The sequence below is a fragment of the Leuciscus leuciscus genome (genome assembly GCF_965113295.1).
Source record: "Leuciscus leuciscus genome assembly, contig: SUPER_11_unloc_10, whole genome shotgun sequence".
NCBI lineage: Eukaryota > Metazoa > Chordata > Actinopteri > Cypriniformes > Leuciscidae > Leuciscus > Leuciscus leuciscus.
Genome location: NW_028118537.1, coordinates 18,903 through 32,881, shown reverse-complemented (window position 1 = coordinate 32,881; position 13,979 = coordinate 18,903). Strand labels below are relative to the sequence as shown.

Genomic DNA, 13,979 nt, shown 5'->3' with positions numbered 1-13,979 from the left:
TATATATTTACACTCGAACCAGTCGCTGTCTGGGCGTGCGTGCATGTTATGATTCGAATGTTAGTTGCTATGGCGACGCGTTTTATGAATTCTGCGATCTGCATGTATCTCTCTGCTCAACGATCGACCGCTGTCTGTTGGTTGAGAGACGAGGCGAATTAACAGACTGACTTTTGCGGAGAATTTTCTGGCCGAAACTCGATACTTTGAAGCTTTTCTGGATTGCTGAGAGGAGACCTATATTCTTGAAGGACATCGGAGGATATATACTTTTTGAAAGCGTCATCTGATAATACTTTTATTTGATAGTTCTTTTCCTATTTTAGAAGTAACGTTAGCTTGTTTGATATTTTTTTCAGGGGAGTAACTCTATTTAGTTTAAGAGGATATTTCTATTGTATTGTCTTGTCTTGTATTTTGTTCTGATTTTCTTTCAGGTTGTCGATGGCTCGTAATCGAATGATGGGTGGAAGAGGAAGTGAGTGCTTTAATTTTTAATTAATTTTTTATGGTGTGTTGTACAATGACTGACTGATCCCATTTGATCCCATTTATTTGATTCATTGCATGTGAAATAAACTTGAATTGAATTTGAGTAACTTAACTGAAGTACAAATCTGTAATTGACCACAGACATTGATTATTGATTATGATTAAACTAACGTTATGTGATATGTGAAATATTCCATCCTTAGAGCACTCCAGATCCAGGAGAGCTGCTTTCTGGCAGACGGCTGGTCGGGAGGTTTGGAGGCCCGATTCTGATGACCGTGATCAGGATCCGCTGCCCAGAGATGGACAAAGTAAGTTACAGATACTTCTGGTCAAATATTACTCAGTTACAAGTAAAAGTTGAAAAGACTGATTTTTACTTGAGTAAAAGTACAGAAGTACTTGTTTTTAAAAGTACTTAAGTATCAAAAGTAAAAAGTAAATGTCAATGCATTGTTTTATTATTGTTTGTAATACTTACAGTACCTTATGCCTCTGAATCTATGCCTGCCTACCTACCCACCCTCATATCAATATATCATTTATTTCTAGAACACAGTTCCTGTAGTGGGATTGAATGTGAGATTGAATAAGTGCTCTCAATAACGTCCACAATAGTTTCGGGCTGTTCCCTCAAATAGGGCCCTATTTAAAGATTTTTGGCTTTTAGGATGAATATGTCAGCCACTGTTATAAGCTAGTGTGCTCCAAAACAATGACAAAATGAGCATTTAAAAGACCATACCCAACATTGAAAATGAAAGTCAGATTGATGTCAGAATCCAACTACTTTCTACAGAAATGTAACGTTAGTGGAGTAAAAAGTATGATACTTGTCTTTCAAATGTAGTGAAGTTAAAGTAAAATGTTTCCAGAAAAAATAGTACTCAAGTAAAGTACAGATACTCAAAAAGTGTACTTAAGTACAGTACTCAAATAAATGTACTTTGTTACTGTCCACCTCTGCCGCTGCCAGACCCGACCCAGACACAGAGCCAGGATCGTCCTGGATATTTACCATCTCTGTCTTCTGAGTTTTCTGTTTCTGTGTCCACAGGTCAGGCTCACGGGACGAGGGCGAAGCAGAACCCAGATGTTGGACGTCCGTCCACTTCATCTAACCACTCTCGCAGAGGTCAGAATAGGCTTTTAATAAAGATGTAATGGCTTAGTTTCTATTTCTATTTTCAATGGCTGATTTGTCAACTAAACCAACTAAAGTAACGATAACACTTTATTTTGATGGTCCCTTTTGAACATTCTGTCGACTATACGTAACTTTGCAACTACATGTCGACTAACTCTCATTAGAGCATCAGTAGACTCTCTCCTTAATATGAACTATGATGATATTTTAATCATTGTTTTAACTATGTACGAGGCACTGCGAGTGCGAGCTGACATCGCGTTTGTCTCTCAGGCTTGCTTTCACTGCGTGATGTGTCAGTGCAGTTATAGATGTCCCCAAATTAGTTTTTGTCTTATATTTATATCATATTATGTTGTTATATTAGAATATCACATGATCAAGAGTGCCGTTTTCTTTTGCACAATTGCAAATGTGCTATTTATTTTATACAACAGTTAAATTAACAATAAAGTTAACATTGTGAGTTACTTTTTGGACACAATATTGTCAATTTTCACTTTATATCGCCGACGAGATTTTCATAATGAAGCCGTAGTCCAACAGACAGATTTGTTTTTTACTGAAATCCGCGTTTTGAACGAATCATTTTAACGATTCAATGAACAATCACTTTGTTTTCTGAATGAATCAGCCGTTTGAACCATAGACTTCATATAGATAGACGCCCTATCGACCGCTACTGCCTACTGGCGCGGGCGAGCCGTGGGGCCGCCATCTTAGACCGGTCACCCGCTCCACTCAGTGTAATCTGTATGGCAGGTGCAATGAGCTGTCAGCGCATTTAATTAATCATACCTCACTGAATACCGAACTGATTTTCACGCGGGTTTGTTTGCTGCAAAGGTCATTCATGTAGCTATTATACAGGACACATGGTTCGGCGTATTTTAATATTCATAGTAGGCTTAACAGTAATATAATATTCTGATATAAGATATAAAGTGACCAGACGTCCAAAATCAAAATATGTGATGTAGGATATAAGCTATTTTATAAATCACACACTATAAATATGATAAAGAAGCAGAAACAGATAGTTGCAGTAAAGCAAGATATTTTAATAAGTTGAAGAAACGTGTGTGTTTTACATTTACATTGCTTCCTGATATCACGTGCGCAAACACAAATAACCTATATTTATATATATATAAAACAGTTATGTCCGGTCGAACAATGTATGAATTAACTTAAGATTGGATTGCGGTAAAAGTAAGTTTCGTGCCTCTTACAAGTGCTTTCGAACTTCTTTCTGATCTGAATGGTATGTGGAAAACACTTGAGTTGAGGGAGGGAGAAAACACGCAACTGAATGCCTTTTCAAGCGTCTCAATACTTGAAAAACCACAGGAAACTACTTTTAAACACGAAATTACTTGATTTACAGAGGGTCTATTCGCACGTTTATAAACGTTAACGTTACCTGAGGTAATTTTCCTGGACCTTTTTACAGAAGGTAAAAGTCGCCGTAATCTTTACTGACATTGTCCAAAATGATTACTGAGATGGCACATTCGGACGGGACTAAAATAACCGAGAAGCTCTTGTAATTATTACTTTACCCCACCTCATGTCAGGTGAACACCGGCTGGTGCAGTAAACATTGCCTAGCTAACGTTAGCTGGCTACGATATCAGTACAGTAATATCAAAGATCCTTGCTCCTTCTCAATTATCTGGTAATATTCTATTCACAAAATACAACCAATAGTACGGTAATGTTAAAAGTAATCCCCCGGGCCCTATTTGCGATGGTCCGCCGATTAGAACAGGAAAATACTCCACAGTGCTCTAGCATCTTAACTGCTGCCACACAACGAAACTAGGAACACAACCGGTTTAAGATGGCGGCCGCATTTCTCAGTGCCCAGCGGCCAATAGGGCATCTAGTCTCTATATAATATCTATGGTTTGAACAAATCGGTTGAATAAATGACTCCAACAACTCGCTTATTAAGACAGTGACTTGCCGCCACCTACTGGTGGTTTTAGTTTCATATTTAAAGTATTCTTTAATTAAAACATTAAAAAACTGTACAGTAAATCATTAAATAATTTTAAAATATCATCTAATTATTATCGACAAAACGTTGAAAATATCGAGACATATTTTTGTCAATATTGCGCACCCCTAATGTACGGTATTCATTTTGATTTCTTCAGGTCTTAAAAAGGTCTTAAAAAGCCTTAAATTTGACTTTAAAAATTGTGCAGGTACCCTGTAATACTCTAATGAGAGTTAGTAGACATGTAGGTGCAATTTTACTTGTAGACAACTGAATGTCTGTTGGGAGGAGCATTTTACTATTAAGATTTGAATAGTAAAATGTAAGTTATATCATTATGTCATTGCTTAATTTGACGTCAGAGATGGGTCTAATAGTTGTTTTCATTAGTTTTTTCTTCATTTCAGAAAAAGCTCCAGAACGTCTTTGCCTCAGGATCTGGAAGGCTACGAAGGGACTTTTCAGCTGCTGTTCCGGTAGTGCTGTGACTGTTGTGGAGCCTTTTATTCCGGAACCATCGTCACCTTCTCCAGATCACTCCGGCGTCAAGCCAAATAATGGTAAATCATTATTTCTCCAACATTAACATCTAACCCTAACGGTCAACTAATACTCTACTAATACTCTAATGAGAGTTAGTAGACATGTGCAGTGTTACTTATAGACCAATTATAGGTTTGTAAACATCCGGGATGCGTGCGCATCGTGGTTGCAGAAAGACCCGTTTAACAGCTGATCCTTACACGGATACGGATAAGAATAATACTAATAGCTCGATTTAAAACATTTTATATTTAATTTTCGTAATGTTCTCCGCATATTTTTTTGACCACTTTTGGTCCCGACATGCGCAGTAGAACCTGCGTGACGCCGTGTGACGTAGGGTGATAATTCCCCTATAGACTTATAGAATGTCTTAAAGGGACCAAAATAAAGTGAAACCAATTTTTTCCAACATTCATCTGACATTTTCGGAACATTCCGAGAACATTCAAAAGTAACGTTCCAATAATGAAAAATTATAAAATAGAATGTTCCTTTAACCAAGATAAAACATTTTTGAAACGTTGAAAAAACTGGATGTTTTGAACGTTCAGGGAACATTTAGAAATAATGTTTTCTTAATTGAGTGGGAATGTTAGCAAAATGTTCTCAATAAGGCATGAGCTCGATGGCTGTCTGACACACACCAGAAACACACGCACAGAAAGCCGCTTCACAGACAGCATACGATCCAGAAAAGAATTCAATTTCACCACTTATTTCTCTTGAATTGTCAAAAACATGCAAAATTGTCAAAATGGCTGTCGTGCCGAGTATTACAGAGTCAGTTATGTCATAAATAAGACATTGCTATGCATTTAATAAATGTGTTTAATAAAATATATCTATATTTAGATATGGCCCATATGATCTTTACCATTACAAGAACTGAGCCACATGTGCCAGAGTTGGCCAAATGAAGCCTGGAAATGTATGTTTTCTTTTTAATTAAAGATCAGATAAAATAAGAAAAATAACTTTAGCGTTGAATCGGAATCACCTCGTAATCGTGATAATAGTGAAATAAAATTACTATTAATATTGTGAAATAATATGTTGGGACATTTATGCAGGCATTAAGCAGAAGTCAGGTGGATAGCGTGAACAATTCCCATTACTTTAGATTTGTAACTTTACAGATAAGATTTGAATAGTAAAATGTAAGTTATATCATTATGTCATTGCTTAATTTGACGTCAGAGATGGGTTTAATAGTTGTTTTCATTTGTTTTTTCTTCATTTCAGAAAAAGCTCCAGAACGTATGAAGAAACCTGGTCGTTTCCAGAAGCGCTGGAAGGGTTTTTTCAGCAGCTCAAGAAATGTTGTGGAGCCTTTTATTCCTCCAGCAGATCCTGTTCCTGAACCATCATCGTCACCTGGTTCAGATCACTCCGGCGTCAAGCCAAATAATGGTAAATCATTATTTCTCCATCATTATTTTAAACAGTATTATCTTGTTTTCCACTCAAAATAAGGCTTGTTTTTACAGAATATTAAAATTATTTCCCCCATTATAAAATTATTTTCTCGACCAGCGCTGACATTTTTTAAATAAAACAATGGATCTAGCAACAGACACTTTACTGACTATAAGTAACTTTTCAACTACATGTCAACTTATTCTAACCCTACTAGGGCTGGGATAAACGATTATTTTTAAAACGATTAATCTAGCGATTATTTTTTCGATGCATCGATTAATCTAACGATTCATTTTTCCAGTCCGATTCGATTCGATTACCGATTATCTCCCCAATCCCCATTAATTGACTAATAGCAATTTATACATGTTAATTTACATATCTGAATGAAAAAAACATGAATTCCTTAACATTGCAATATATGTTTATTGCTCTTAAAATTCCAAAATAAAAGACTATACAAGTGCACAGTAATGCATTCTTAGTCAGAGGTAGCATTCAATAAAACCTTAAAGCCTTGAAAACACATAGCTTACTGAAACAAGCTTACTGAACACATAGGGCCTAGCTTACTGAAAAAAAAGTTCTTCTTTCAGATGAAAATAACAACAACTTGATGTCTAGTATTCAATAAAAAAATAAAAAGGTCACCCAAAATACTTGTTTAGAGCAATTGAAAGAATACAGTAACCAATGTAAACTTGAGGGCTTTAAGCTAATACAGAGAGTGCTTTTCCAACAAAAAATAAATAAAAATGAACAGTGGGAGCCAGCAGCCTGTCATGGCGTCCTTCCTGAACCAACAGAATTGAACATTTATGTTGAAAACGCATAGTCCTAGCTTACTGAAAAAAGTGCATATTTTAATTCTTCATTCACATAAAAATAACAACAACGTATAGTAATACACTCTGCCACTCACCTTTTTCTTAAAAAATAATAAAAAATACTAATAAAAAAAAGTACTTAACTAGAATTTAATAAATGGAACATTATTGTAAAGTGTTACCGATTTGTTATACACCGATTCAGACGCCTCGTGAGTTCAGTGTTGGACAGATCAGTTGTTTTAACCATTCATTAAAGTGAATCGGTTCAAATGAGTCATTAGTTCGCGAATCGGACGTGTCATTAGTGGACGTGTAGCCTACGGCAAGCGTTGTGTGATTATCCCGGCAGTTTATTTTTTACCACAATTCACACTCCGCGGTAATTCAAGAGAAAAAAATCTCCGAATGCTCCACGTGAAACTTTGGTCTTCCGCCCTTTTTCTATCGGACATGTCTAATGAATATGCACGAGGGAGAGAGAGAGAGCAAGACAGCGCTCGTGTTGTTTGAAGACGGTGAGTGCGCGCGCGCGGCCGGCGCTCTCTCTCGTACTTATATGAGCCCTGTCAAGCGCAGTCAGTCATTCTATTCTACATCACTCATGTTACTTATAGACAACTGAATGTCTGTTGGAGGAGCATCACAATAAAGAGTTTGCAGATATTAAGCAGAGACTTTGTTACACTATTAAGATTTGAATAGTAAAATGTAAGTTATATCATTATGTCATTGCTTAATTTGACGTCAGAGATGGGTCTAATAGTTCTTTTCATTTGTTTTTTCTTCATTTCAGAAAAAGCTCCTGAATGTTCTCTCAAGTTCTTGGAGGATACGAAGGGTGTTTTCAGCAGCTCTTCCAGTGATGCTGTGACTGTTGTGGAGCCTTTTATTCCTGAACCATCGTCACCTGCTTCAGATCACTCCGGCGTCAAGCCAAATAATGGTAAATCATTATTTCTCCATCATTATTTTAAACAGTATTATCTTGTTTTCCACTCAAAATAAGGCTTGTTTTTACAGAATATTAAAATTATTTCCCCCATTATAAAATTATTTTCTCGACCAGCGCTGACATTTTTTAAATAAAACAATGGATCTAGCAACAGACACTCTACTGACTATAAGTCTACTAATACTCTACTAATACTCTAATGAGAGTTAGTAGACATGTGCAGTGTTACTGATAGACTTATAGAATGTCTTAAAGGGACCAAAATAAAGTGAAACCAAAGTAACAATTTGATGTGACCACTGACATTGATAATTGTTTCCACAGATTCCTCTCCGGGCATCACGCCATCCTCAGCTTGGTCCTCACCCTGGTCCTCACCCCCCCCTGAGGCCCATGTCGAGAGAGGAAGTAGAGAGTCGTTGAATCTGTGCAGCCGAGGCTCGGACAGCGTCGAGGGGAGCAGGAGTGGCGATGGATCGGAGAGCCCAAGCGAAAAGGGTTTGTCCAGGTCCAACAGCCTCGAAGGGTTTCTGTGTCCTCCGCTGCCGGGTCAAGTTCCTGTCGAGCCAACAGAGACATCAACTGGCCGAACTGCTCAGGGTGCCGTGGAGGCTTCTCCTGTGAACGAGAGCTCAACAGGTGAGACTGAAATAAGGCTTGGCAGTGCAAAGTCTACAGATAGAGATTTAGCTATTTCATGCATAACTGAGTCAAGTTTTTAACACGTCCGATCACATTTACTGTTGCTCGACCAGCACTGATATTTTTAAAATAAAACAATGAATCTAGCAAGCTAATAATTGTCTCACATTTTTCTGTTTGTTTTTCAGAGTCCTTTGAGTCTCTCTATAACGTGGAACAGTTAATTGGATCCGGAGGATTTGGCAGAGTGTTCCTGGGAACACGCAAATTCGATGGCAAAAAGGTAAATCTTACTGAATTGCACAAACATTTTGCTCTTGCATGCATCAAAACACATTTAAAACAATTTACAGATGGTTTAATACTTAATACAAAGCCAGGTGCTTGAAAACTGTTACTGTTATTGAAACTGTTTTTTTTGTTTTTTTTTGTGCAGGTTGCCATCAAGCGGATGCTCAAGAGTGCCAATTATCGTTATCTTTATATTGTAAGTTGGCCAAAACCTGAATGTGTATTGAGTTGTTTAAGTGCAGATTACTGTAGTTAATACACCTGTAGGAAGCATTAGGTATAAATGTGATCAACAAATAAGCCTAGAGGCACCAAATAACTTTGAGCTGAAAAGGCTCTTTTGAACGCATCTAAAAAGATCAAAGAATAGTACATTTCAAAATGATGTTTTCTTCAGATTTTTACCCAGCTAACCTTCTGTCTGCTTCTTCTCTCTAGCCTGGGAATCCCAAACCTCTCGTTACAGAAGTGGCGCTGCTGATGATGATGAGGCTAGAACCCATAAGCCCCTTCGTCATACAACTGTACGAGTGGTTTGAACATCCTAAAGAATTCACTCTGGTTATGGAGTATCCGGGGCACTGCGAGAGCTTGTTTGACATAATCTATCGTCAACCTTGGAGTGACTGGTTCTCACGGGTCGTCATGAGACAGGCTGTGCGGGCAGTGCTACACTGCATCCATCATGGTGTTTTCCATAGTGACATTCATCCACAGAATGTCCTGTTTGAGAAAGACACGCTAGATCTCAAGCTGATAGACTTTGGCTGCGGTCAGCTATTTAGTAGTGAAGGCTACGAGATCAACAGATACAGGGGTGAGCATTTTGGGAGTGTGGAAACCTGAAGGTAGTGACTTACAAATTTTTTGATGATGCTTTAAAAAAGAGCTCAACAATGTGCAAATGTCTTCCTTACAGGAGTTCTGGATTACTGCCCACCTGAAGTCTTTACAGAACCTCGATTCCACGCCGTCCCAGCAAACGTCTGGTCTCTAGGAGTGGTGCTGTACGAGTTGTCGAACACATGTCTTCCTTTTCGTAATAGAACGGAAATCACACAAGCCGAAGTTACATTTCAGAACCCCAACTTATCCAAACGTGAGTGAATAATGATGATAACATGGATAAACACACATAAAGCAAATGAGTTGTACAGAAAGTTAAAGGTTGTAGTGTGTCAGAATTTTTATATATACTGTAGCTCAACGTACACCGAGAGCATCGCTGTTTTCAAAAATGCCAGGTCACATGGTCATGACTAACCAGCTCTCTCCTTATTAAAATGTGTACAGACTGCAGGGATCTGATTGGACAGTGTCTGGCTCGCGATCCAGCTGAACGCCCCAGCTTAGAGCAGATGTTACAACATCCATGGTTTGTTCGTACACTACGCTAGATTGGAGAAGCTGAGGAGATTCACTCGATCAGTTTCAGGTGTGTGGAAGTGTAACAAGCAGAGTAGGATTATTATCTTTTGTCTTAAATTCTGGATTATTTGTAGTGAGATTTTCTAATTTGTGTTCATTGTAATGTTCTTGTTATAGTCAAATCACCTTCATTTATATAGCGCTTGATACTATATAATAATGGTAAATCATTATTTCTCCAACATTATTTTAAAAAGTATTATCTTGTTTTCCACTAAAAAATAAGGCTTGTTTTTACAGAATATTAAAATGATTTCCCCCATTATAATATTATTTTCTCGACCAGCGCTGACATTTTTTAAATAAAACAATGGATCTAGCAACAGACACTCTACTGACTATAAGTAACTTTTCAACTACATGTCAACTTATTCTAACCCTCTACTAATACACTACTAATACTCTAATGAGAGTTAGTAGACATGTAGGTGCAATGTTTCTTATAGACTTATAGAATGTCTTAAAGGGACCAAAATAAAGTGAAACCAAAGTAACAATTTGATGTGACCACTGACATTGATAATTAATATAATAAAAATAAAAAAATAATAAAAACAGTTTTTGATATCTGAAATGTTCCATCCTCAGGCTGCTCCAGATCCTGGAGAACTGTTTCCATAGATTCCTCTCCGGGTATCACGCCATCCTCAGCTTGGTCCTCACCCTGGTCCTCACCCCCCCCTGAGGCCCATGTCGAGACGGGAAGTAGAGAGTCGTTGAATCTGTGCAGCCGAGGCTCGTACAGCGTCGAGGGGAGCAGGAGTGGCGATGGATGGGAGAGCCCAAGCGAAAAGAGTTTGTCCAGGTCCAACAGCCTCGAAGGGTTTCTGTGTCCTTCGCTGCCGGGTCAAGTTCCTGTCGAGCCAACAGAGACATCAACTGGCCGAACTGCTCAGGGTGCCGTGGAGGCTTCTCCTGTGAACGAGAGCTCAACAGGTGAGACTGAAACAAGGCTTGGCAGTGCAAAGTCTACAGATAGAGATTTAGCTATTTCATGCATAACTGAGTCAAGTTTTTAACACGTCCGATCACATTTACTGTTGCTCGACCAGCACTGATATTTTAAAAATAAAACAATGGATCTAGCAAGCTAATAATTGTCTCACATTTTTCTGTTTGTTTTTCAGAGTCCTTTGAGTCTCTCTATAACGTGGAACAGTTAATTGGATCCGGAGTATTTGGCAGGGTTTTCCTGGGAACACGCAAATTTGATGGCAAAAAGGTAAATCTTACTGAATTGTACAAACATTTTGCTCTTGCATGCATCAAAACACATTAAAAACAATTTACAGATGGTTTAATACTTAATACAAGGCCAGGTGTATTGATTGATACGCAAGATTGACAATGATCGTTATCTTTATATTGTAAGTTGGCCAAAACCTGAATGTGTATTGAGTTGTTTAAGTGCAGATTACTTTAGTTAATACACCCATAGGAAGCATTAGGTATAAATGTGATCAACAAATAAGCCTAGAGGCACCAAATAATACTCACTAATAAATAATAAATAAAACACCTAATACTCTACTAATACTCTAATGAGAGTTAGTAGACATGTGCAGTGTTACTTATAGACTTATAGAATGTCTTAAAGGGACCAAAATAAAGTGAAACCAAAGTAACAATTTGATGTGACCACTGACATTGATCATTAATATTATAAAAAAATAAATAAAACAAAAACAGTTTTTGATATCTGAAATGTTCCATCCTCAGGTCGCTCCAGATCCTGGAAAATTGCTTCCACAGATTTTTCTCCGGGCATCACATCCGCCATCGCTGCACTGACGAGAATGTCTCCCAAGCGTTGGGCTGGATGTAATAATCCACATAGCCTCTCTCTATTTACTCCCGAAATCTGAACCGCTGAAGACGAGGTGGATTAAGTTTGTTTTTGAAGAAAATGCTCCCTCAACTCTACCAAAATTCGTTTATGTCTGCTCGAATCATTTTACACCGGACAGCTTTTTGAATGAGGCTCAGTATAAAGCAGGTTTTGCCAAAAAATGGCTCCTGAAGGATGTAGCAGTGCCAACTGTTCGTGATCCAGCTACACATCTAGAAGTATGTATTACGCGTTGGTTTTCCAAATTGCCTTTGAATTTGTCAAGTTCATGATAACATGTTAGACTTATAAAGTTTGTGATAGCATGTGATAGCACCATGAGTCCAGCTATGTTGTTATTTTTTTATCGCGCTGATAGTGGAATCTTTATTTGTTAAGGACAGCACATCAGAACAGAGCAGCCAAACCAGAGATGTTGCTTGCCAGACAGACGCAAAACCGCTGACCAAGTCTGTTGGTACTCAGTCATCAATGAAGACGTTTCATGTTCGCTACAGGAGTTCAGGTATGTTTATGTATTACATGATACTGCTTATACAGAGGACTTATAACTAGTCTTGTTACACAATAAGTGTCACATAACAGTAACACACAACTACTTTGTATATTACAGGTGTCCAGACGACAGATACAGTTTCAGACATTGACAGTTTGTCACCAGCAGCTGGTTTAATATTTAGGACCTCTACACCTATAAAGTGGCCATCAAAGAGACCTCGTGTGGAACTGGAGGAAGAGGATGACGAAGAAACCCTAATGGACACATCATCTGTAGTAGCACCTGAAGAGCAAGATTATACATTTGATCCAGCAGAGACGGACACAACTTTAACGGAGACAGCAGACATGTCGTAAGTTTCAAAACTGCATTTGTTTTAGAACAGGGGTGTCAAACTGAGTTCCTTGTTGGCCACAGCACTGCAGAGTTTACCTCTAATCTTTATTAAACACACCTGAGGCAGCTAATCAACTCTCTAAGGCTCATTAAAAAAGTTCAAGTATACCTGTTGATCCTTCTGGAACTGAGTTTAACACCCCTGGTTCAGAATTTTATTATTATATTTTGTTACTTTTGTATTTAATATTTGTTAACCAGTACGAGTTTTTGTTTCTTAGTGCTCAAGCAAAATGGCAAAATGAGACGCTAGATCGCCTGAGTGAAAGGGAAAGGGTCATCGTTGGAGGTGACATGAGGGCTGACTCACCAGGTACATAGTTGTAAATAAGAAGGATGCATGGATGCTCGGGTATTTTCCGGATCATGAAGCATAACATGCATAGGTAGTATCTAACTGAATTCAATGCACTCGTGGTAATAATGCTTTGTGTAATATTACTTTCAAAGGCCACTCTGCAAAGTTTGGAAGCTATACATTGATGGACCTTCAGACCAACACCGTTGTGGACACACAGCTGGTTCAGGTGGGAGAGAAGAAATATCACTATTTAAAAAAAATTACATTTTGAGAAGTTTAAAACTTCTGGTTTGTCTAAGTTGATTGTTTCGTTCCCTATACTTGTCAATTTCAGAGTAACGAAGTGGGAGGAAGCTACCACATGGAAAAAGGATTACAGAGGAGCCTTGCCCTGTTGGAAGCTCGTGGTGTTACTCTGGAGTGTATTGTAACTGACCGCCAAATTACAGGGGGTACTGGGGGGTACTATACCCCCCAATGAAGACCCAGTAGGGGACAGAAATATCAGTTTTGGGGGGGTCAGATAATTTTTCTGATATTGTGAAAAAATATAATTACAGTTACAATACAAGTCAACTCCTAATTTCACTGTAGGAACATTTTAATGTAAAGCGATTTCAGACACCCCTATTGTGGACCGTACCATTTTTAACCACCATGGCGATAGAGAACGACTTCAACTTCTCAAGCAAGTGTCAACGTTGAATGATAAAACGCTAGTTTCATAAAGTATCATTCTTTTCAACATTCCTTATTTGTATATTCAAAAATATTTAAAATAATCTAATTTAATAGTTATAATTTTTCAATGTAAATGATTTAATTTTATTGGTAACAGCCTAGTGTCTAATTATTTTAATTGAATATATTTATCAAATTTAAGAATATGAAATGAAAGATGGAGCATACATTTAATAAAATTAGGGGAAAATGCCCTTTATAAAGCTACAAAAAATTATTCTGAGTGTTTTCAAACAGTGATGTAATGAAACATTGACAATTTAAGCTTGAAGGGAGTAAAGCCTCTGTTTAGGCTATTAAGGAAATGTAATTTTGCCAAAAGAAGAACTTTTATTTTAAATAAATGTTCATTTTAAATCAGCCTACTTCAGTGTGATGTTACCATATTATCATGCTTAACACTAAGAATTTGAATAATTGTAATGTGATGATCAGATGCAG

General features: G+C 37.7%; 2 protein-coding genes across 2 annotated transcripts; both read left to right on the top strand.

Annotated features, from left to right (window-relative positions):
• Positions 1–462: 462 nt before the first annotated feature.
• LOC309510074 (serine/threonine-protein kinase pim-2-like) lies at positions 463–10,474 on the top strand (the record flags this gene model as incomplete). The annotated part of the gene is made up of 8 exons (XM_082191172.1): positions 463–478; positions 7,716–7,889; positions 8,222–8,316; positions 8,470–8,520; positions 8,763–9,141; positions 9,244–9,423; positions 9,618–9,759; positions 10,341–10,474. The coding sequence occupies 7 exons, from the start codon at positions 463–465 to the stop codon at positions 9,719–9,721; spliced, it is 999 nt and encodes a 332-aa protein (XP_082047298.1). The 3' UTR covers positions 9,722–9,759; positions 10,341–10,474.
• A 1,743-nt stretch (positions 10,475–12,217) lies between these two features.
• LOC309510082 (uncharacterized protein) lies at positions 12,218–13,542 on the top strand. The gene is made up of 4 exons (XM_082191175.1): positions 12,218–12,452; positions 12,718–12,809; positions 12,947–13,023; positions 13,132–13,542. Exons 1-4 carry the CDS (start codon positions 12,358–12,360, stop codon positions 13,276–13,278), a joined length of 411 nt encoding a protein of 136 aa, XP_082047301.1. The 5' UTR covers positions 12,218–12,357; the 3' UTR covers positions 13,279–13,542.
• Positions 13,543–13,979: the final 437 nt, after the last annotated feature.